Source organism: Pelophylax lessonae, assembly GCF_965119305.1.
Source record: "Pelophylax lessonae genome assembly, chromosome: 4".
In the NCBI taxonomy this organism is placed as follows: Eukaryota; Metazoa; Chordata; class Amphibia; order Anura; family Ranidae; genus Pelophylax; species Pelophylax lessonae.
Window position 1 is genome coordinate 564,335,191 of NC_138771.1, and position 26,079 is coordinate 564,361,269.

Sequence of the window (26,079 nt, forward strand, 5' to 3'; positions counted from 1 at the left end):
TCCATAATCCACACTCTATCCATAATCCACACTCCACAAATCCATAATCCACACTCCATCCATAATCCACACTCTATCCATAATCCACACTCCATCCATAATCCACACTCCATAAATCCATAATCCACACTCTATCCATAATCCACACTCTATAAATCCATAATCCACACTCCATCCATAATCCACACTCTATCCATAATCCACACTCTATCCATAATCCACACTCTATCCATAATCCCCACTCTATCCATAATCCACACTCCATCCATAATCCACTCTCCATAAATCCATAATCCACTCTCCATAAATCCATAATCCACACTCCATCCATAATCCACACTCCATAAATCCATAATCCACACTCCATCCATAATCCACACTCTATCCATAATCCACACTCCATCCATAATCCACACTCCATAAATCCATAATCCACACTCCATCCATAATCCACACTCCATAAATCCATAATCCACACTCTATCCATAATCCACACTCCATCCATAATCCACACTCCATAAATCCATAATCCACACTCCATCCATAATCCACACTCTATCCATAATCCACACTCCATCCATAATCCACACTCCATAAATCCATAATCCACACTCTATCCATAATCCACACTCTATAAATCCATAATCCACACTCTATCCATAATCCACACTCCATCCATAATCCACACTCTATGCATAATCCACACTCTATCCATAATACACACTCTATCCATAATCCCCACTCTATCCATAATCCACACTCCATCCATAATCCACACTCCATAAATCCATAATCCACACTCTATCCATAATCCACACTCCATAAATCCATAATCCACACTCCATCCATAATCCACACTCCATCCATAATCCACACTCCATAAATCCATAATCCACACTCCATCCATAATCCACACTCCATAAATCCATAATCCACTCTCCATCCATAATCCACACTCTATCCATAATCCACACTCCATCCATAATCCACACTCCATAAATCCATAATGCACACTCCATCCATAATCCACACTCTATCCATAATCCACACTCTATCCACAATCCACACTCCATCCATAATCCACGCTCCATCCATAATCCACGCTCCATCCATAATCCACACTCCATAAATCTATAATCCACACTCCATCCATAATCCACGCTCCATCCATAATCCACTCTCCATAAATCCATAATTCACACTCCATCCATAACCCACACTCCATAAATCCATAATACACACTCGATCCATAATCAACACTCCATCCATAATCCACACTCCATCCATAATCCACACTCCATAAATCCATAATCCACACTCCATCCATCCATAATCCACACTTCATCCATAATCCAAACTTCATCCATAATCCACACTCCATAAATCCATAATCCACAATCCACACTCCATAAATCCATAATCCACACTCTATCCACAATCCACACTCCATCCATAATCCACACTCCATCCATAATCCACACTCCATAAATCCATAATCCACACTCTATCCATAATCCACACTCCATAAACCCATAATCCACACTCCATCCATAATCCACACTCCATAAATCCATAATCCACACTCCATCCATAATCCACACTCCATAAATCCATAATCCACACTCCATCCATAATCCACACTTCATCCATAATCCACACTCTATCCATAATCCACACTCCATAAATCCATAATCCACACTCCATCCATAATCCACACTCCATAAATCCACACTCCATCCATAATCCACACTTCATCCATAATCCACACTCTATCCATAATCCACACTCCATAAATCCATAATCCACACTCCATCCATAATCCACACTCTATCCATAATCCACACTCTATCAATAATCCACACTCCATAAATCCATAATCCACACTCTATCAATAATCCACACTCCATAAATCCATAATCCACACTCTATCCATAATCCACACTCCATAAATCCACACTCCATCCATAATCCACACTTCATCCATAATCCACAATCTATCCATAATCCACACTCCATAAATCCATAATCCACACTCTGTCAATAATCCACACTCCATAAATCCATAATCCACACTCCATCCATAATCCACGCTCCATCCATAAATTAATATTCTTGCCAATGATTGAATGCCTGAACGTCTGACGCACCTGTATGTGTTTGCAAAGGAGAAAAGGCGTTCAGAAAAGCTGAGCAAATTCCTAATTTGCATGAGGCTTTACCCTGTACATGTCAAAACATGTTTTTGGCCAGAGTTCAGCTTTATACACTAAAATATATCTACAGTATATACACTCACTGCCACTTTATTAGGTACACCCTGCTAGTATCAGGTTGGACATTCTTTTGCCTTCAGAACTGCCTTAATTCTTCATGGCATAGATTCAGCAAAGTGTTGGAAACATTCCTCAGAGATTTTGGTCCATAGTGTGATAGCATCACACAGTTGCTGCAGATTTTTTGGCTGCTCATCCATGATGCGAATTTCCCATTCCACCACATCCCAAAGGTGCTCTACTGGATTGAGATGTGGTGACTGTGGAGGCCATTGGAGTACAGAGACCTCTTTGTCATGTTCAGGAAACCAGTGGTGAGATGATTCGAGCTTTGTGACATGGTGCATTATCCTGCTGGAAGGAGCCATCAGATGATGGGTACACTGTAGTAGTCATAAAGGGATGGACATTGTCAGCAACAATACTCAGGTACGCCGTGGCATTTAAACACTGCTAAACTGGTACTAAGGGCCCAAAGTGTGACAAGAAAATATCCCCCACACTATTACACCACCAGCCTGAACCCTTGGTACAAGGCAGGAAGGATCCATGCTTTCATGTTGTTTACACCAAATTCTGACCCTACCATCTGAATGTGGCAGCACTGGGTGTGGGGTCTTGGCATACACTGTGTGACAGCTGATTGAAGGAATGTCCCCCCCTCCCCCACATAGACAGAGGAAGGAAGAAACATGCAGAGCTGTGCTGTGAATAGACCAGCTCTCTGCTTATCTATCTCTATGCACCTACCCTGACACAAATTTCCAGCTGCTTTTATCTCCTGTGTTGGAGAACTTGTCAGAAGCTATCATGCTGATAACAGAGGAATGGAGCAGCAGAAAGACACTGGACTTAGGGCTTTGGAGAGAGATAAGAAAAACACCACAGATATGTGCCCAGGTCAGATTTTATGAATGGAGTTTACATCCACTTTAACATAAAAAAAGCCTTCTGCCTTTACAACCACTTTCTTCCCTATTCTGATGCTCATTTTAAACTTCAGCAAGTTGTCTTCACCATGTCTACATGCTTAACTGCATTAAGTTGCTGCCACAGGACCAATCCTGTTTAATTTATTCATAAACAATCTAGAGGAGGGGATATCTAGTACAATCTCAGTATTTGTGGATGATACTAAACTAAGCATGCCAATATCTTCTATGCAGGATGTGGAAACCTTACAAGCGGACCTGAACAAAATAATGGGGGGGGGGGGGGGGATCTACATGGCAGATGAGGTTTAATGTTGAATAATACACTTGGGCGTCAGAAACACAAATGCAAGCTACTCACTAGGGGTGGAACCTCTGGGTGAATCTAAGATGGAAAAGGATCTGGGGGTCCTAGTGGACAACGGGCTTGACAGTGGCATGCAATGCCAAGCCGCTTCAAGCAAAGCCAACAGAATACTGGGATGTATAAAAAAGGGGATTCACTCCAGAAATAAAGAGATTATTCTTCCACTCTACAAGACTCCGGTCCGGCCACATCTGGAGTATGCTGTCCAGTTCTGGGCACCGGTCCTCAGGAAGGATGTGCTGGAACTGGAGAGAGTCCAGAGAAGGGCAACAAAAATAATTAGGGGAATGGAGGGCATCGGCTATGAGGAAAGACTACAAGCACTGAACCTATTCTCTCTGGAGAAGAGACGATTGAGAGGGGATATGATATCAATGTACAAATACTGTACTGGTGACCCTAGCATAAGGAACAAACTATTCAGAGAAAGGGAATATAATAAGACACATAGCCACTCACTAAAACTAGAGGAAAAAGGGTTTAACCTTAAGCCCCGGTTCACACTAATGCGAGTGCGGCGTTCGCATGTAATGTCGGAGCGCACTGATCCTTCATTACATGCGATCGGCTGTGCGGTGCGAGTTCAGCCATACACTTTGTATGGCTAAATTCGCACCGCAGCCGCAGCAAACACGCACAGGGACCCTTTTTGGAAGCCGCATCAGGATCGGATCGCACAGCGGTTCACACTTGTGCGATCCGATCCTGTGCGAACTGCACGATCGCACTGCGATATTCGATCAAACTGGGGGTGTCATTAAGATTACATTGACATCCCCAGCGTATCGCATATGGCAGTGTGAACTGCCGAGGTGCGTGTCCGATGCAGGAACAGGCTGCGGATTCGCAGCCTTCCCGCATCGCATAAGTGTAAACTGGACCTAAAATATGTAAGGGGTTCTTTACTGTCAGAGCAGTAAGGATGTGGAATTTTCTTCCACAAGCAGTGGTATCAGCAGGGAGCATTGATAGTTTCAAAAAACTATTAGATGGGCACCTTAAAGACCACAACATACAGGGGCATACAATGTAGGGTTAACAGCAAACACACACACACATCATAGGTTGAACTGGATGGACTGATGTCTTTTTTCAACCTCACTAACTATGTAACTATGTGATTGGCTGATTAGCAATTTGTGTCACCAAGCAATTGAACATATGTATAAAGTGGTGGGTGAGTGTATACACAGTGTATATATAAGCATTTCCAAGTGTCTGTCTATAACACTGGTGACATCAGGCAAACTTATATTAGACATTGGTAACTGTGGTGTCATTGGTAACTATAGGAGCAATCAGTTTCTCCCAGAGGACAGAGGCATGCGCAGTGTGAATGTCATTCATTTCTGTATTGGGGTCTCCACAGTCATCACATTTCACTTTCAGCACCAAGGACAGCAGGCTTAGCTGCAAACCGGAAGTCGGCCATCTTACTACTACTGTGAAGCCACCGGAAATGGGTGTCTATGGGTACAGGGGGCTGCTCTATACACCACCCGTCCCGTGTCATTGATTCTTTACACAGTGGCAACGCCGGTAATTTCCACAAGCTATGCCGGTAGTGTCTATCTCCTGACCCTGCCACACTGGATAAACAGGGCCCAACCGGGGAGACTCCAGACTCCTCCCCCCTGTAAGCCGAGTCCCGACATAGGCCGAGCCGTGCGTGCTGACATCACAGAGTTTATAAGAAGGCGGGGCAGCGCAGTTGCAGGCGACACACACACATACAGTCACAGCTGCAGGGAAGATGGCGGTGAGAGTGATGAGAGGAGCAGACACCGGGCTCAGGGGCGGCCCCGGTAACCCCGCCGTGCCAGCTGCTCGGGAGCACGTCCAGGCCGTCAGCCGAGACTACCTGTCCCAGCCCAGGCTCAGTGAGTGCGGAGGAGTGTGTGCTGCTTGTCAGTGGATGGTAGAAGGGGCTCACACCTGATTACTATACACAGAAAACATGTATAGAGAGAGCTGTGTGTGTGTGTGTGTGTGTGTATATATATATATGTGTTTGTATATTTAGTGTATTCCATGGGTTTCCAAGTAATAAGGAAGTCTTTATTATTATTATTGCTGGGGATTCCTCATTAACCCTTTAGGCCTCATGCATCGGGGACATTTGTCAGCTCCTCTGATCGCCTGCACTCCTGGCAGGAGAAAAGCAGCATTAAAAACGCCTAAAGTTACGCTTTGCAAATGCGTTTAGGTGCGTCAGACGTTTAGCCGTTCCTTCATTTCATTGTCCAGAATATTCAATTAGTTTGACCTTTTAAATTGATTTTTTTCTTTTGGCTGAAATGCTTCTCCTGAATGGAAAATATGTAATTTTCTGCCTGTATGTGTAAGGACGCGCAGGCTAACGTGGAGGGGCGTTTAAAGGCGGAAAAAAAAAAGTAAAACCTTAAGTGGTGTTTTTGGCACCCAATGTGCATGGGGCCTCATAGTTGGCAGGAGCTGGTATCAGCCCTCCTCCTCTCACCAGAGATGTTACATGGGCTGTCAAGTCATGTGATCATTGATTGATTTTTTAGTGATCATGTGACCAGGAGGCGGTCGGTACCCACCACCTCTTCATTGTAAACGGTGATCAGGAGCTGTGTGCTGGGGGAGCGGAATCGGCACACTTCCAGCGCTAGCTTTCTTTACCAAAAGTTGGCCCACCCTTTGCTGTTATAACGGCTTCAACTCTTCTGGGAAGGCTGTGCACAAGGTTTAGGAGTGTGTCTATGGGAATGTTTGACCATTCTTCCAGTAGCCCATTTGTGAGGTCAGGCACTGATGTTGGAGAGAAGGCCTGGCTCACAGTCTCTGTTCTAATTCATCCCAAAGGTGTTCTATCAGGTTGAGGTCAGGACTCTGTGCAGGCCAGTCAAGTTCCTCCACCCAAAACTTACTCATTCATGTCTTTATGGACCTTGCTTTGTACCCTAGTGCGCAGGCATGTTGGAACAGGAAGGGGCCATCCCCAAACTGTTCCCACAAAGTTGGGAACATGAAATTATCCAAAATGTTTTGGTATGCTGACGCCTTAAGAGTTCCCTTCATTGGATTTAAGGGGCCAAGCCCAACCCTACACCATAATCCCCCCCCTCCACCAAATGAGACGGAGGCAATGCGTACCTCATGCGGGACAGTGTTTACCAGCAGGTGTTCTGTGTATCTCCATGCCAGCAGTCTCATTGTCTATTGGGATGCAGCAGCTGCACAGATACAGCCTCTGCTCCCAATATGACATCTGTTTGGATGCGATTGCCAGGCCCCAAATGCACCCTGGGTGAGTTTAGGGACACGCTCCCACACGGATGTCATAATGGGAGTAGCGGCTGTGTCTGTACAGCTGCTGCATCTCAATGGGCCATAATGGGAGTGCCCACACTGGGATGCACAGAACAATTGTGCATCCCATGCTGGTAAACACAGCCTGGCAGGGATGTGACTGTAAACCCGGCCCTGTATAGGACACAGAACAATGAATGTTTATTTGACCCCACTAGTGATCAGAAAAACAAATGAATGTTCCTGCAACAAAAGATGTCAAGAACAAGTGTATGCCCAGCTTCCAGTGAGTAGGTCTGGTTGGTGACCCCAAGATCTGTCAGTCCTGATCAGAAGCAGGGAAATAGAGGCTGGACAATTGCAAAGTGGGGGGGGGGGATTCTTTATTTTCTAGGATATAATCATGTTAGAGTGGCTCATGCTTAGATTTTAGAACCTGATTTTCCTGCTCAAAGCTGCTCATAGGTGACAGACCTGAACTTATATCTGTTGGAGTAGGTGACAGTTTCATGTCTGGGGGGGGGGGGGGTAGACAGCTGTGTCTGGGGGGCAATAAATAGCTGCATTTCTGGTGACATTGCCTCATTCTGAAGGGTGCTGGTATTGTCTCCCTGCATTGCTCTGCTGCTTCCCTTTTAATAAAACACAAATGATTAGCCCAGTGTTAATGATTATGGTGTGCTCTGATGGGGGAGGTTGCATTAAACCTACAACATCATTATGGGGCTCATTTTCTAAAACTGGAGAGTGCAAAATCTGGTGCAGCTCTGCAGAGAAACCAATCAGCTTCCAGAAACAAGCTGAAGTTAGCTACTGATTGGCTACCATGCTCAGCAGCACCAGATTTGGCATTCCCCAGGTATAGTAAATCAAACCTACATGTTTATGGGTAGTGTATTTGGTAAAAGGTGATTATCCTCTCCTGTAGGCTTGGAGTGGCTCGTTGTTTTCTTCATTTAATAACTGATTGTCTTTTTATAAAATGTAACATTGGCTCTATTAATCTGATGGTGTTTGTGCTGCCTGGGGCTGGTTTGGAGTCATAAAAAGTATCAGCTCTCTGTTGTAGGTTTACACACTCCACTGTTTACATGATATCAAGCCAAGTTTTCTTTCCAGCGTTTGCCGAGTCCAGCACCTCACCCACTCAGCTCCTTCTATAGTCTATGGAATGTATGAAGAATAGGGAAGTGAGATGGTTCATTGAAAGCTGCTGTGTCATGTGATAGAACACATCACATGTCTTCCCATCATGTGATCACCCCCCCCCCCCCCCTCCTTCATTCCTGTCCTCCTCCCCAGATGTCTCCGTTCTGCACAGAGCAGATTGTGCAATGCTTGCTGTGTTCTGATATAGGAAGGGAATATTACATTGTGGAATATACATGTAGCATTTTGCAATTATCATTTAAAGGCACAATGGTGGAATATTCTTCATGTAAGCGTTTTATAGAATTAAACCTTTTTATGGCTTGTTAACACCAAGAAAAACGTATTTCAGTGAGCCTAGTTTACACCATTGGGGTGCGTTTCAAAAAAGTACAGCATGCTACTTGTTTACATGTAAATATGCATGAAGGCAACGGAATTACAACTCGGTGAGAAAAAAAAACCCCAAATAACGTATAAAAGCCTAAAAATCGCCCTGCAAACATTGCAAATGTTTAGGAGAACTAGCACACTAAATAAGGGGATTGTCATGAAAGGGCTTGCACTCTGAATAGTGATCTGCATTGACTTGTTTTTCAGAAGGCATTTGACAGACCGTGATGATGCAATGTCACTTCCTCACCACCTGATTTTACCCAATAGATGTCTCACTGCTTTGCTGTAATTGTGAGAAATGCACAATTGTGCTGCGGCCCCTGTAGACCTGGTTTAGTTGCGTTCAGAGGCCTCAACCCCCCCACCGAAAGTAACTTGCTGTTTAAAGTGGTAGTATACTCCGCTTTATAACTTTTACCTACAGGTAAGCCTAGAATAGAATAAACCTGCACGGTTTAGGAGATAGTCGCCCTGCATGCAGCCGCTGACACCAGTGGCAGGTGTCAGCCAAGCACTAGGGCAGCAACTCCAAGAGGCGCTCTGAAGGTAAGTATTTCATAATGAGCTAGTTTGCGATGCATACTAGCACATTATGCCTTTGTCCTGCAGGTTTTTTTTTTTTTGAGGATACAACCTCTTTAATTTTTTTCAGCGGTATGTGTACAGCCATGATCAGTGTTCAGGCTCACAGTCAGGGGGGCCATATAAGCGCAACTTAACCGCCTGCTTTTACTGCTTCCAGTTGCATAAGTGAAGAAAGTCTATAAGAGTCCTTAGAGCTAGAGGTGCACCGAATAGAAATGTTGGTGCCGAATCTGAAATGGCAGGATGTATTTGGCCAAAAAGTGAAACTGATAATGACCGTTTTAAAAATATATGTATTTTTGTATATAATTGTATTGTCTTCCCTCATATTAAGCGCGGCGCAAGCTGTTGGCGCTATAGAACGCCTGTATAATTATAATTCTTAGAAGAAAACCATGTTTGGCTCAGGTATGATTAGGTAAAGGGGGACAGGTAGGGGGGTTATTCTATGCCATTTAGTGGGTTGCATGACTGTTTTGATCCATGTAACCAATCAGTTGAAAGTGACAGATTGTATTATTCATTGGTTGCACACAACCTTTAGGAGGTGATCAGTAAACATCTTTATATACGGTGCTAATCATATTGAAAATAACACGTTTTCCCATTTGTCCTTTCCATACTTCAGCGATCCTGATTTGCTACTAGTGAGTGTCATTATTGCTTTCTTCATACAAAGTGATGAGTAACACGGATCCATATGTACACCCAATTTCTGTGTAAGCTTTGTGCTCAGCATGCTGGGACTTCTAGTTCCTCAGCAGCTAGATGGGTGCAGTTTGTGACTGGTTCACCCCTGTACAGGTATGTGTATTTGCAGGGCCAGATAGGGTTACAGAGGCCATCTTTTCCAATGCTGACCCCAGCTCAGCAGAGCTAACACTATTACCATCTGAGTGTGATTCCAGTCCGAACACCCCCATCCTCAGACCCCAGCTCAGCAGAGGGAACACTATTACCATCTGAGTGTGATTCCAGTCCGAACACCCCCATCCTCAGAACCCCCCCCCCCCCCCCACCCCAGCTCAGCAGAGCTAACACTATTACCATCTGAGTGTGATTGCAGTCTGATCACCTCCCATCCTCAGACCCCCCCCCCCCCCAGCTCAGCATAGCTAACACTATTACCATCTGAGTGTGATTCCAGTCTGAACACCCCCCATCCTCAGACCCCCCCCAGCTCAGCATAGCTAACACTATTACCATCTGAGTGTGATTGCAGTCTGAACACCCCCCATCCTCAGACACCAGCTCAGTAGAGCAAACACTATTACCATCTGAGTGTGATTCCAGTGTGATCACCTCCCATCCTCAGACCCCCCCCAGCTCATCAGAGCTAACACTATTACCATCTGAGTGTGATTGCAGTCTGAACACCCCCAATCCTCTGACCCCAGCTTAGCAGAGCTAACACTATTACCATCTGAGTGTGATTCCAGTCCGAACACCCCCATCCTCAGACCCCCCCCAGCTCAGCAGAGCTAACACTATTACCATCTGAGTGTGATTCCAGTCTGAACATCCCCCCCCATCCTCAGACCCCAGCTCAGCAGAGGGAACACTATTACCATCTGAGTGTGATTCCAGTCCGAACACCCCCATCCTCAGACCCCCCCCCCCCCAGCTTAGCAGAGCTAACACTATTACCATCTGAGTGTGATTCCAGTCTGAACATCCCCCCCCCCCCCCCCCATCCTCAGACACCAGCTCATCAGAGCTAACACTATTACCATCTCAGTGTGATTCCAGTCTGAACACCTCCATCCTCAGACACCACCAATCTATTCAGCATTAGCAATTATTTTAGTGTTTGACCAGTCTGCACAATGTTTCTCCAGAACCAGAAACCAGATGAAAGTCGCTATATGTAGTATGTATTTACTATAAATTCTTTGGAATTTTCGTGTTCACAGCGTTCACATTCTGGACTATCGGGCTACGTTTTGTGTGCGGTCATTACTGCTTTTATCTGCATTATGTTGTGTACACATTGAAAAGTGTCTGAGTTGCAAGATTATGGATGTCAACATTGTTGACCTGAAACAATTGCTTAAGGCTGGCCATACACAGTTCAAATCTGGGCTGGTTCAGCTGGAACCGGCAGAGATTTGAACCATTAATGTGTAGGCTGAATGTACCAAGTTGATCAAACAACTTGCCTGCTGGATTCTCTTGCTATTATCTGATAATCACGGTCTTCTCCCAGTGAGGATGGCTTCCCTCACTGGGAGAAGACAGTGGCCCAGCAGGAGGGATTCCCACATCAACACAGTTAATGGGGGAATCAAGTCATTTATTTCCTGCAGCCCGTGGTTGCAGGAAAGAAACTTTCGCTATGTTTGACCAGCCTCTAGGCTAGGTACATGGGCTGTAAACGTCGGTTCGGCTGGAACTAGCCAACCTTCGGCCTGTGTGTACAGCTCCCTATCTGACAGAAGCCGGTCTCACGACTGGCTTCTGTAGAACGGACATACTGGAAAACCAGCATCCGATCAGCACTGGCAGCCAATGGCTGTGAGCACTGATCAGTCACTGGGCATTTCTCCTGTCAGAACACAATAGCTCAGTGGGAGAGATCGCCGCACTAACATTTTTAGTAAGGCAACGTTGTGGATTGGCCCCCCCCTTCCCTCCCCACTGGAGTTGACTGACAGGTGCAGGTGAAAATGGCTCCCATTGCTCTCAGCCAAGCCTGAAAAAGACGACCTGCAGACAAGCACAGCACTGGATTGTTACAGGTATTGGGTAAGTATTTAGGGGGGAGAGGGAGAAATGGACACTGATTTTTTTTTTTTTTTTTTTTTTTTTAGCTTAATGCATTAGGGTAAAAAGCCTTATGACTTTGGAACCATTTTAATACTAAATTGGCAGAATTCTAGTACATCAAACTGTTGCTTGGCTTCACCACTGATTTCATGTGATGCCCTTCGACTGGTTTTCAGAAAAGCTGATCATCATGTTGGAGTTTTTTTCAGTTGGTTTTGTTCCCCTGAGAGAAATGGCTGGTGCTACAGATACCAGCAAGCAAATGTATACCCCAGTTGGGGATTTTGCTCTGCAGCTCCTTCGGGCAGAATACGTCCTTCATTCTTTTTACAGAATAGTAGTCATTCTGTGGTTGAACTTCAGGCACATTAACATCATCATCTCTCCTTGTCCTATCATAGTGCTTCATAGTACTTGGAATACAAGACATTTTCTGAATGGGGGAGCTACATGGTGAGCAGCAGATTTCAGTAGGGAATCAGCAGCCACAAATAGGACACACATTATTAGAGGTGTTATTGGTACCTAGCTAATGCCTCTATTTTTTTTGCCCTGAGTTCAGCTTTTAGGCTCCATGCACACAGGGCGTCATAAAAACGTGCTCCAAAGCTGTTTACATAACGCCGGGAAACAGCAGCTGTAAAAACGTGCTTTCAGTAGCTTTTTCTACTAGCGTTATTGCACGTTTGGCCACAGTAGCTGTTAGCAGCGTTTTTTCTGCCTCCATTCAAAATCAATGGTTCCCTATGGGAGCCTATTGATTTGAATGGAAGTCACACCGCAGGTCGGATCAGGGTGATCCGACTTGCGGTGCGACCTGCACTGTGAGAATCTTGAGTGGGAACTCCACGCCAAAATGGGGAAAAAACCGGTGTGGGGTTCCCCCCCAGGTTCCAAACCAGGCCCTTCGGGTCTGGTATGGAATTTGAGGGTAGCCCCGCGCCGAAAAAACGGCGTGGGGTCCCCCCCAAAATCCATACCAGACTCTTATCCGAGCATGCAGTCCGGCATGCCAGGAAAGGGGAGGGGACGAGCGAGCGGCCCCACCCCCCCTGGATCATACCAGGCCACACGCCCTCAACATGGGGGGGGGGGTGTGGGTGCTTTGGGGCAGGGGGGGCTCTGCACCCCGCACCTCAAAGCACCTTGCCCCCATGTTGATGAGGACAAGGGCCTCATCCCCACAACCCTGGCCGGTGGTTGTGGGGGTCTGCGGGCAGGGGGCTCATCGGAATCTGGAAGCCCCCTTTAACAAGGGGGCCCCCCCCAGATCCCGGACCCCCTCCCTATGTGAATGGGTATGGGGTACACTGTACCCCTACTCATTCACCCCATAAAATGCAGTGTATGGAAATAACGACAGGAGACGTTTTGGAAAATTTATTAAAAAACTTCATCCGGCTCTTGTCCTCTCCGGGGGTCTTCTGCTGTCTTCTCCTCTCCGAGGGTCTTCTGCTCTTTTGCTGTCCGCCCTTCTTGTCTTCTCCTCTCTGGGGGTCTTCTGCTGTCTTCTCCTCTCCGGGGGTCTTCTGCTGTCCGCCCTTCTTGTCTTCTCCTCTCCGGGGGTCTTCTGCTGTCTTCTCCTCTCCGAGGGTCTTCTGCTGTCCGCCCTTCTGCTGTCCAATCTTCTTGTCTTCTCCTCTCCGGTCTTCTGCTCTTTTGCTGTCGGCTGTCGGCTGTCCTTCTTCCTCCGGTCCTCCTCCTCCGACGTCTTCAGCGATTATGCCGGCCTCTGGTCTCCGCAGCTTATTATATAGCCATTAGGGGCGTGGCCGCCAGATGACGTCATCGGGAGACCACGCCCCCTTGTGTCACAGATGACGTCATCTGGCGGCCACGCCCCTAATGGCTATATAATAAGCTGCGGAGACCAGAGGCCGGCATAATCGCTGAAGACGTCGTCGGAGGAGGACCGGAGGAAGAAGGACAGCCGACAGCCGACAGCAAAAGAGCAGAAGACCGGAGAGGAGAAGACAAGAAGATTGGACAGCAGAAGGGCGGACAGCAGAAGACCCTCGGAGAGGAGAAGACAGCAGAAGACCCCCGGAGAGAAGACAAGAAGGGCGGACAGCAGAAGACCCCCGGAGAGGAGAAGACAAGAAGGGCGGACAGCAAAAGAGCAGAAGACCCTCGGAGAGGAGAAGACAGCAGAAGACCCCCGGAGAGGACAAGAGCCGGATGAAGTTTTTTAATAAATTTTCCAAAACGTCTCCTGTCGTTATTTCCATACACTGCATTTTATGGGGTGAATGAGTAGGGGTACAGTGTACCCCATACCCATTCACATAGGGAGGGGGTCCGGGATCTGGGGGGGCCCCCTTGTTAAAGGGGGCTTCCAGATTCCGATGAGCCCCCTGCCCGCAGACCCCCACAACCACCGGCCAGGGTTGTGGGGATGAGGCCCTTGTCCTCATCAACATGGGGGCAAGGTGCTTTGAGGTGCGGGGTGCAGAGCCCCCCCTGCCCCAAAGCACCCACACCCCCCCCATGTTGAGGGTGTGTGGCCTGGTATGATCCAGGGGGGGTGGGGCCGCTCGCTCGTCCCCTCCCCTTTCCTGGCATGCCGGACTGCATGCTCGGATAAGAGTCTGGTATGGATTTTGGGGGGGACCCCACGCCGTTTTTTCAGCGCGGGGCTACCCTCAAATTCCATACCAGACCCGAAGGGCCTGGCTTGGAACCTGGGGGGGAACCCCACGCCGTTTTTTTCCCCATTTTGGCGTGGAGTTCCCCCTCAAGATTCTCACAGTGCAGGTCGCACCGCAAGTCGGATCACCCTGATCCGACCTGCGGTGTGACTTCCATTCAAATCAATAGGCTCCCATAGGGAACCATTGATTTTGAATGGAAGAAAAAAAACGTATAACGTGGCTTAACGCACGTTAAGCAACGTTATGAAGCCTTATGGAGCCTTTAGCAGCGTCAGACGTTTTTTGCAGCTTGACGCTGGAGCTCCTGAACCCACAGTTCCTGGGTTTTTTTTGGAGCTGTAAAACGCCTATGCCACTTGGAGCTCCTAAAAGCTCTATGTGTGCATGAGGCCATAGAATAACATGGATGGGCGTTCTGCAGCTGCAAAAAAAAACGTCTGACGCTGCTAACAGCAGCTGTAAAAACGTCCAGTGTGCATGAGGCCTAAAGATACTGTCACCCTGCCAATGCAGGACAAAGTGTCAGCGTTTCTAGGCGATCCCCATATATACGTGCCTCATGCTGGCCATACACGGGTTGCAGGAAATAAATTTGCTCAATTCCTCCAACACATAATGTGGAGGCAGTCCCTGCTGGAAAAAGACAGTGATTATTGCGTGCGGCTATAGCAGCCGCTAGTGATAATCTCAGGTAAAATCCAGCAAGCTGGTTATACCCAAGTTGATCGACTGATCAACATGGTACATTCAGCTTGCCCATACACTGTTTGAATCTCAGCTGGGTCCTGCTGAACCTGGCCAAGATTTGAACTGTGTATGGGCCTGCCTTACCTAAAACTCCTTGGGAGCAGGAGGAATTTCACAGCCCTTTCAGGTGTGAAGCGTATGGTCACTTACCTTGTGACAGTGCCTGGGTTTGGCAGTCAGCCACTAGGCCCAAGCCTTGCCATATGACACTGGGAGTGACATCACTGCTCCTTGGGTTGCCAACACAGCTGATCTCAGCACCGGCTGCAAAGGAGCAAGGAACTTTGCGGCAGCATATTGTGTATAGGGGTCAGATGCCCTTACAATTCTAGTTCAGATCATGTGGTGTTATGTGCATGCTATGTTATATATACAGTATATATATATATATATATATATATATATATATATATATATATATATATATATATATATATATATATATATATATATATATATATATATATATATATATATATATATATATATATATATATATATATACACACACACACATATATACATACAGTTTAACTGCAACTCACTAATCACTGTCTTAGAACTGCAGGATTCTGGATAAAATAAGAATCACAATTTTTTGTTGCTTAGAATAAAGATCACGATTCACTAGATTCTCGGCGTAACATCAGTTTTTTACATTGTACAAAAAAATTGGGCTAACTTTACAGTTTAGTTTATTTATTTTTTTTAAATTCAATGTATTTTTTCCCAAAAAACTGCGTTTGAAAGACTTCTGCGCAAATAGTGTGACCTAAAAGTTTGCAACGATCGCCATTTTATTCTCTAGGGTCTCTGCTAAAAAAAAAAAATATATTTATTTTTTTACAGCGTTTGAGCAGAGAACAGCACTGTAAGAATTGAGGACAAAAAGCGGAGTTCCACTCTAAAAATTTTTTTTGCACTGTCCACTTGCTTTTACCTGAAAAAGAATTGGATAATTGAATTTTTTTTTTTCTTTTTTGTTTCACTTACCTTGTTTTTAATGAAAATCTACTTACCTTCCTTCCTCTTCCTCCCTCTGGGGACAATGGCGCACAACGTCACTTTCTCCTTGCATTGACTCCTGGGAGATGAGTGTCATCAATCCCAGGAGTCAATGCCCTGCATCGGCCCTGCTCATCACTTCCGGTGCAGGCGCATCATTCCCTGCTGAACAGCTTCTGGGCATGCCCAGAAGCTGTGCAGGGATGACGCCACTGCACCGGAAGTGATGAGCAGGGCCGGTGCAGGGCATTCTGGGACTCAAACGTCACCGAAAAGGACGCTCCGGCTTCAGCTGCCCACACCTGAGATGGCAGCGCTGGACAAGACATTTTCAAGGTAAGTATTTCTTCTGAAAGGTAAGTGAAACAGGACAGTTCAGAGGCTATCGTTGCCTAAGTGCACTAGCCCTGACTGTGCCGGGGGTATTTTTAGGTACATTTTTTTTTTTTTTTTTTTAGGGTGGAACTCTGCTTTAAGATCGTGAGGGGGGGGGGGGGGAATTCAGATCGCAATTTTTTTTTTTTTTTTTTTACAAGGAATTGTGCAGCTCTACTCTGTATCACTATTTTACAATGCAGTGGAATAAGTAGGTTCATTTTGAGGCAGATTATATGGTTCATGAAAATGGTTAGTTGTGTCATTGTCCCGTGACAGCTTACTTCCTGGAAAAATTAGGATTTCTGTTCTGGATGACACAACATTTACAGAAGAGGAAATGAAATCTCTGCTTAGGAGGGGAGGATAGTCTGTACTTGGCAGGAGGTATAAAAAAAGTCTCTGAAAAGGAGAGCAATGGTTTCATCCCTCCTATGTCCTGTGAATGATGGTCAATGGATTCCCATACACAGCCCTGTTTAGGCCTAGACCACCCAGGCAATTTTATGTTGCATTAGACATAAATTTTGTGCATATTTATTAAAATGGGTGAGAATATGGGGAAACTTATAGTCCACCATAGACCAGCAATAGGAGTCAGTACACGGGCTTTTCTACAGTCCAAATGTGTTGTCAGTAGGAGAGAGCAGAGTGCTCACTTATTTGTCTGCTATTTTGTCACTGTTTTGAGCTTCGAATGAGTTCCTTTCAAAACTTAATTGATAACTAATCATAAAATTCTCCTTCTCTCTCCTAACATGTATTGTAACCTGTGTAGGAAAAGATCTGTATACTTTTTTTTCCGGCCACTTCCATCCAGTCACGTGATTGGCTCCCTTCTGCCAGACAGCGCTGGCTGCAGGGAAGAGGAGGGAGCACTGACAAGACATCACTGCTCCCAGGCATTGTCAGCCATTGTTGAGTGCGCTACTTTCCCCTGCAGCTGCCCCTGGATGACACAGGAGATCATGTGACCGAACTGGAGCAGCCTGAGAACAGCTAAGTATACTGATCTTTTCTTATTCAGGTTAAGCTGGCCATACATTATACAATTTTCTTGTACAATTTTCCTTTAGATTCACCAAAACCATATGAGGTCAAATCTAAACACATTCAATTTGTATGCAATCAGGCAGGCTTGCACTACAGAGTTAAAGGTAAATCTAATGAAAATTAAACAAGAAAATTGTATAATGTATGGCCAGCCTTAGAATGGGTGTTAGGAAGGGTTAGAGAGCATTTTTAAGAGTATATAGGTTTTGGCAAGAATTGTATTTTTATGGGGAGTTCCACCCAAAAGTGGAACTTCCGCTTTAAGTACTCCTATCCCCCTGTCATAAACAGTCAGGGAATTTCTGCACTACATGTGTTGAATTCAATAATATATAAAAATAAAAAACGGTGATAAATAAGCAGCTCATACAGACCTATAGAAAAAGTCCAAACCATACATAAAACAAATGTGTAGCACCAATAATAGTGTATGTTGAAGAAAAATTCTCATCATATAAATGCATGAGTCCAAATGAAAAGATTATGAAAAGTCCATATAAAAGTCCACAAATAGAGGAATAAATCCAATAGTAAAAAAAAACTGGTGCTTAGGAGAACCACAAGTCCCAGCATGCAGATGAAACCAATACTCCTCTCACGGCACACAGGAAAAGGCCACCAGTGCAACAAACAGAACAAATGGCTGCCAGATGATGATGGCCACCCAAATCAATGGAGAAGCCAATTGCGCTTATAGGGGAATAGAAGCCACCAGGTATGGATCCTCAAACGGCTATTCATGTGTACTCACTAAAGGGCACATAGGAACCACATGGATGGGAAAGAGATAACAAAGGCATATAGCATAATACCATTTAAAATGTAATCCATTTGATAAAATAAAGTGCACTCACATGAAATAGAAGGCTTTTAAGCATGTCAGTATCTCCAGAAAACAGTAAAAATCAGTAGTAAAAGCCGGCTTGGGAGCGTGGCGACGTCACGTCTGGTCCCACCCTACCCCATATTTGGCATGTCATTTTTTTGGGGGGGGGGGGGAGGGTACCTAGTTTTGACAGGTACCCGCTCCCACTTCCGTTCAGAGTGCCGTGGTACCCCGAGAGCAAGTTCTCCTCTCCCCCCCTCCCTCCCTGCAATCTTCTGGGACATGTCAGAGGTCCCAGAAGATTGTCTGGCCAATCATGACACACAGCGCTACTCGCGCAGTGTGCACCCGGCTGTGAAGCTGCAAGCTGTCACAGCTGGGTGCCCACACTAGTGATGCCGGCGCTGCCGAAAGCAGAGGGAGAAGATCGAAGCTTCGGGCGGCCGCGATCGTGGGGCAGGTGAGTTTTATGTTAAGTCAGCAGCTACACTTTTTGTAGCTGCTGACTTATAATAAACACAGGAAAGGCTGGAACACCACTTTAAGGTGTGTTCTTGATCAATCAGTGCTGCTGCATTGGAAAGCAAGGACCTGGCTATATAGCCTGGCAGAGTTCCCTGATCTCAACTGACTGAGCATACTTTTATGGTTAAACTATTCCCATCTACTGCTTTCCTGGAGTTGAGCCCTATTTCAGGATTGAGATTAACAGTGGTAAACTGCAGTATTGCGCAAACAGTTGAGACGTTGGCTGCCCACAATTGTCCAGTAATTAGGGTGGATAAAATTCAAAGATTTAAAAAAAAAAATGGAATTATTTGATTTAAATCAGATTTTTTTTAATCAAATTTATTTTAATGCTTTTGGAGTAAAAATCTATCTAAAGATAGTTTTCTATTTAGGATACATTAATAATTTTGTTTATTCAGCGTGAAATGGAGCTTAGTTATGTAGCATGAGGCTGTATATTCTGCAATATTTACATTTTTGGTAAACTCATTGGATGAATCCAAGCTCTGCAAGCTGAGATAACATGCACTGCATTGATGCATTCACAGATTATCACACTAACTACCAGCAAGAATGAGTCCTTACATTTAAAGAGCACCTGTCATTTGAGATCCACCATGGCAGCGCCTGTTAGCTGGCATCCACTCACCTGCTGCCGCCATGTCCCTCCCCTTGTGTTATTGCCACATCACCTGCCAGTCTATTAAAGCAGTGGTCCTCAACTCCGGTCCTCAGGGCCCACTAACAGGCCAGATTTTAGGTATTACCTTGGGGAGGTGCAGACTAGAGTACTGCAATCACTGAGCAGCAAATTATATCACCTGGGATGTATTTCAGTTATCTTGCAAACCTGGCCTGTTAGTGGGCCCTGTAGGCCAGGGTTGAGGACCACTGTATTAAAGTGAATGGGACTGTCGGTGAGTTAACTGCGGGTCAGAAGGAGCAGCCGCTGCGGGACCGAAATGACAGTGCCGCTTTAAAAATTATGATTTAATTTGAGTTGATTTAAATAAAGTCTTTTTTTTTTACTAGTGATTTAGTTTGTGATTTAATTCAAATATAAATAAATGGGTCCAATTATTTGCGATTTCAAGGGAAAAAAAAAGTATATTTTTTCAGGTTCTGTCTGTATTGTCCAATTGCAGCAATCGACATATCAGTCCTACTCTGATTAGTGGCCTGGCTTGCACTGCTCAAAATCTCCAGTGTAGTTTAGGGCTTAGAATACTGTGTTTATTTTGACTGGATGTTGCTTAAACTCCCTGGCGGTCTGATTATGTCAGAATTTTTGTGCTAAAAGTGGTACATTGTTTTGCATGGAAATATGTTTTATATTTTAGGCCTGTAATTCTTAGGAATAACTCACTTAAATCTGTCCAAACAAGTCTTGTAGACATCCCGGGTATGATAAATTTTGAAACACGAAATCATAAAATATAATACATTTTATTCAATAATATAATCCAAAAACCCTGCAATATGTACAGACAAGGGGTGTGATATTGCTAGTCACTGTAATAAAGGTTCAGTAAACATCTCGGGTATGAAATATTTTGAAACATGGGACTGCACAAAGTCAGACGTCACAATCGGGACAAAAGAATCTGGTTTCTTTTCTTATTTTTCTTCCACTGTCATCTCTCTACGAGCAGCAAACCACACACAGCCTTGTAGGTGCTGACTTTTTCTCGGTGGGATGTAGTCCATGAAGTGATGACCAGCCAGGCTTTCCAGGTTGACAACGCCAACAGCACGACATCCAGATCTCTTCACAGCCATTGATGGTGTTTGGTGACTCCGAAAGATTTGTTCTGCAACTTTCCAAATAAAGTCCGCATGCATCAAACGCTTGTCACTTTTTTTTTTTTTTTTAGCAGAACGTATGCATTCCACAAGCATTGCTCAAGAAGATGTCTGAAGATCTTCTTATAGTATTTATTTATTATTATTATTATTTTTTTTTTTTTTTGATTCTTCCTCATTGCTGGGTAGAATGTCATTGCTTGGTCAGCTGTCGACACCTCCCATGGTGTTGTAGTCTATCACTACTTTTGGCTTCATGACTTTTCCCACCTTTCATGCGTACCATAACAGTGAAGGTAATATGCACTGTACTTATTAGACAAACATCTTTCTCATCCTTCCATTGCAATGCCATCATTTTGCCTTTCTGCCAGGCAACCATATCTCCTGTCTTGAGCTTCTTTTTGCCAAACATTGGCGGCATGTCACGCCGGTTAGCCCTTACGGTTCAATAGGCATCAGTTTTGTTGTGCAGTAGAACCTCATAAAGTTCAGGAGACGTATAAAAGTTGTCCGTTGTTGCACAATAGCCCTGATTTAGCAATGGCTCAATCAGTGAAAGAACAGAATATGTTGCCATTCCATAATTGCTGTATTTTTCATCAAATTTTGTTCCCTTTCCAGTTTATATCACTGAATTCCAAATGTAGCCAGTTGATGATTCGCATAGCATGTCGTTTTTTTTCGCCAAATCGCACCCTCTTTGATACAATGTATTGCACTCAGCTGAGCCTTCCCTTGTAGGCCATTAGATTTTCATCTATGCTGATGTCTCTTTCTGGCACATAGCTCAGTTGGAAATTCTGAAGAATCATTTGATATAATTCCCAAATTTTTTTTAGTTTTGGTGCAGGATGGGTAGTTTCATCAAATTCTTCATTATTTTCAAAGTGCAGATATTTCATTATGAGGGAAAATCAGTATTCTGACATGACCGTGCCAAAGAATGCTGTGGTGAATAATTAATTGGTTGTCCAATACCTCTTCTGCAGGGGTTTCCCCACCACTTCCTTAAGAATTATTAGGCCCAGAAATTTCCGAAGGTCATCTTTGGTCAGTGGTTCCCACTTTCTGCATCTTGCAAACCTCCGATGTGTAGCGCATTGTTGATCTTTGTACCGGTTGGTCTCTGTAAAAAAAAAATTTTCAATAACCTCATAGGTCAAAAATAATTGGAGGTATGCCAAGGGGTCGTCATGGTCAACATCAACTTTTATACCAGGTGCTCTTATAAATGGGAATCTTGGGGGCGCTGCCTGATCTGTACCGCAGTCAATAGAGCACCAAGTCCGCACATCGCTTAGCTCAGTCGCAGAATCGAGCTGTCGTCCCTTTCCGTACCTGATGACAAATTTTCCCATGAATCGCTATCGCTCAGCTCTTCAAGTAATTCCATTTCGCAGTCGCTGTTTTTCAGTTAGTCTAAAAGCACTTTTGCGCAAAAAGCGCTTTTTGGACACCATGGTCGTTCTCAATTTTCCAGGCACAAACAACTGGAAAAGCACAGGCAGGGCACTGGAAAAATCAGCAGGTGAAATTCTGAGGTAAATGACTTGATATAGTGTAATCCGTTACAAAAGCAACTTTTTGAATTTACCGCCGGTTCCACCCCCCTGCATCGCAATGCTCGCAGGGAAGGGAACCAGAAGACAGGTGCCGGCATCGGCCGAACACAGAGCAGGGAGAGAGGGTGAGGATATCTGCAGGAAGGCTGTCCGCTACCCACCCCTCCACAGCTCAGCACTCCAATGAGCGAGGAGGGGGTATAGCAGTGAGCTGCTGTCAGCAACTCTCTGCTCGGGGAGCTGTTGAAACCAAGCGATCGGCGGTTATTGATTGCTCGGTTCTCTGTGTAGAGGCATTGGGGGACAGATGCAGCATTGGCTCGATGCTGCATCCACCTAAGTAAGTGTAAATGGGGGGGGGGGGGGAAGAACCCACATACTTTTAAGTCAATTTCTTCCACTGTATAAATCTAACAGAACTTTAGATGTAGTGTTTTGCATTTTAATTTAGATGAACGACTGTTCAGTATTTTCTCATAATCAATTTATTGCCACCTCAAACAGCTTTTTCCTGCTTTCCCTGACACACTGATCTGAAAATCTTAGTACTGGTCTGAAGCTTGTGATACTTGCTTGTAGATGTTGATATCACACATTCTTGCAGGTTTGGGATCTTGGTCATATTGATTATCCTGAGCTAGAATGAGGTAACTCCTATCATGTGCTCATCATTCCCGCACCAAAGTGTGCTGGCAAGTACACTGAACTCTGCATTCACAGCTCAGTGTACATTCTAAAGAATGCCAACAGGCAGGGAAGTTTGTTTTATGCTCTGTCGCCTCTACAGTAAAATACCTGACTGCTCCCTGTTTTTATCAGTTAACCACTTCAATACAGGGCGCTTATACCCCCTTCCTGTCCAGACCAACTTTCAGTGCTCTCACTTTGAATGACAATTATTCAGTTAAGCTATACTGTACCCAATCAAAATCTTTATCATTTTGTCCAAACAGAGCTTTCTTTTGGTGGTATTTAATCATGGCTGGGTTTTTTTATTTGTTGCGATCTAGGCGAGAAAAAAAAAATTTAGTTTATATTATAAAATTTTGCCAATAAGTAATTTTTCTTAATACATTTGGGCCAAAATTTTTACTGCTACATATCTGTGGTAAAAATAGCCCAAATTAGTGGATATTATTTAGTCTTTGTGAAAGTTAGTCTACAAGCTATGGTGCCAATCATTGAAAATTGATCACATCTGATGTACTGACGGCCTATCTCATTTCTTGTGACACTAACAAGCAAGTACAAGACAAAAACCCCCTAAATGACCCTTTTTTGGAAAGTAGACAATCTAAGGTATTTAGAAGAGGCATGGTGAGTTTTTTTGCAGTTGTAATTTCCCCAATTCTTGGGAAAAGTAAGAAATATATATATTTTTTTTAGACAAAATTGTCATTAAGTTCAGACTAAATGAGAAGTGTGACTAAAGCTAAAGGCAAAACTTTTTTTTGTTGGACAGAGTGGAGAGGGAATGGAACCCCCCGTCAGGCTTTTATTGCATGGATTGTTTACCATAATTAAAAGTAAAAGAAAATCATTAGTTGTCCCCAGAAAAGTAAGAGGGGAAATCTTCCAATGGGGGGACACTAACTCTGGTGACCTGGGGGCCCCAAGGGGTTCCCCTAATTTGCAGGGATTTCCTGTTTGTTTATGGGACAGGAAGTGAAGGGAAATCTCCAATGACAGATGGCAAAAAAAAAAAAAAATCTGAAGGGTTGTATTCCTCCATTATACCAAATTTAAATAAAGTTTTGCCTATAATTCTACTTCTGAGTGTATGGCCAGCTATAGTCTATCATGCTTTGGCTGGATTTTTTACATATCTAGCTAAAATGAACAGGGATACAGCAGTTTAAGCTTCACAGTACATTGCAGGGCCTTACTGAAAAAGTGAAGTAGAACAATTATAGATTAGTCTTTGTAGAGCAGCAGATGTGAGAAGTATTGCTATAGGAAGGCATTTGTGGCCACACTGCACACTATGAAGAGTGTGACATTCCTCACATACATGTCCTCTTACAATATAGGCTGAACAGGAGAGATGATGGACCACATAGTACTCTTCTACAGAGGTCGAGTAACATTAGCACTAAATATTGTAAAATAGCGTTTAACAGTACAGATGCTTAGAATGTTCTTGAAAGTGTGACGTAATAGAGGCAGCAGCTGGTACTGATCATAGAGGACCCAGCTCTTATCTTTTTTTCATTCCTGAATCTTTTCATCCCACAAAAAGCATGATCAGCATGTTTAGAGACGGTCTTCACCTAAAACCACCCTTATTTAAGTTTTGGTTGCGCTTGTAAGTCTCTACTGATAAGATAACCGCACCTTGAATTCCCCGCTTGGCCTGACTACTTTGGCGGTTACGCAGCTTAATACTGTAGCAAGATACCAAAGAATGATGGCATCTCCAGGGCTGAACCCCAAATAGCCCATCTGACAAGTAGGAAATATCAAAACAGACACAGTACTAGAGGTAAATGCAAAAATGTACATACATAAAAACAATTGGCCTAAGTAAATGTGAGTAGCCCTAAAATGAATTCTAAAACTGGTCTGCCTAAAATGATGTTTTTGCCAAGAAACTATGCGAGGGGGGTCCATTATAGACCTACTAGAAAATCAAACATAAGGTGCGAGCCCTTCATAGTACAGCATGTTTAAATATGCGAATTGAGAAATTAAAATGCCCTCACAAAGGTGACTGTAGGGGGGTAGGCATGGAAAAAGCCAAAACCTGGGAACCATCAATCAGCAGGACTCCAGCCTTGGGCACCAGCATGGGGAATCGACAGGATCTGGACAATCCAGCTGCTGGGAACACAAATTCAAAAGTTGCTGTGACAGTTCTCCTGGACTGGTGGTCTGTGGTGTCTTCATCCTTACCAATTATGTAACCTGGAAGTGGAGCCGCAAGGAAAGCACATCCTCGGTCCAATCTCACAAGTGGTGCATCCGCAGTCAAACTTGTTTCTAACCCCTCAACAGCATGTTTCTTTGCAAACAAAAATAAAAAAATGAGATTACCTTGAGGTGTCTACTTTCCAAAAGGTTCATTTTGGGAATTTTTTTTGTCCTGCATTATTTATAAAAAATAAAGGAAGTATGTTTTTGTGTTGTATTTTCAAAATGTTTGGTCTTTTAATTTTTATTTGAAAAAACATGTATTGTAATACGGACCTTTGATTAAATTAGCGGGAGCTGCTGTAAAGCACTTTGTACCTGTGTCCTGCACCGCCATCTTGGTCCTCACCATGAGGCTCCATTGCCCATCCATTCTGTGAATGGTTTCCTGCAGCCTGTACAAAATTTTTTTCCGTGTAGTTAAGGCCCTTACCCCTATGAGAGACCAACAAAAAATAGGATAGAAAAAGATGGGGCTTTGCGGGCCAGTGGGAGTAGAAGGATCAGACCAAAAACCAATTTATATAAAACCAAAATACATTTTATTGATGATTACAGGATAAAACTACACATGGACAACCATGTATACTCAAAAAACCACAGACTGACATACAATACTAAAATCAAACATAGAGAGTCACTAGCAATATAGAAACCAATCCCTTAGGGGGATATGACCAGAAAAAAGCCTGTGTAGGATGGAGAGTGGGTCTCAAGCTGGATTCGGTCAGAGTAGGTCCCCAGCAAGCCGACGCGTTTCGCTCAAGGCTTCCTCAGGGCCTGAGAGACCATAACAGACCGGTATTTCTATAATAATATAAAGACATAGCCAAATGAGTATCAATCAGTCATACATTTCATAATACATCATACATGGTCTTATTATGTTT

The 26,079-nt window shown here is 44.3% G+C and overlaps 1 protein-coding gene across 1 annotated transcript in view; it reads left to right on the forward strand.

The window, feature by feature from the left end:
- The first annotated feature begins 5,258 nt into the window (after positions 1 to 5,258).
- ATP6V1B2 (ATPase H+ transporting V1 subunit B2) overlaps positions 5,259 to 26,079 on the forward strand; it is a 61,675-nt gene continuing 40,854 nt past the window's right edge. Inside the window, exon 1 of the mRNA XM_082254277.1 lies at positions 5,259 to 5,452. Coding sequence (XP_082110403.1) covers positions 5,326 to 5,452 — 127 coding nt within the window. The 5' untranslated portion in view covers positions 5,259 to 5,325. The remainder of the gene's footprint in view (positions 5,453 to 26,079) is intronic.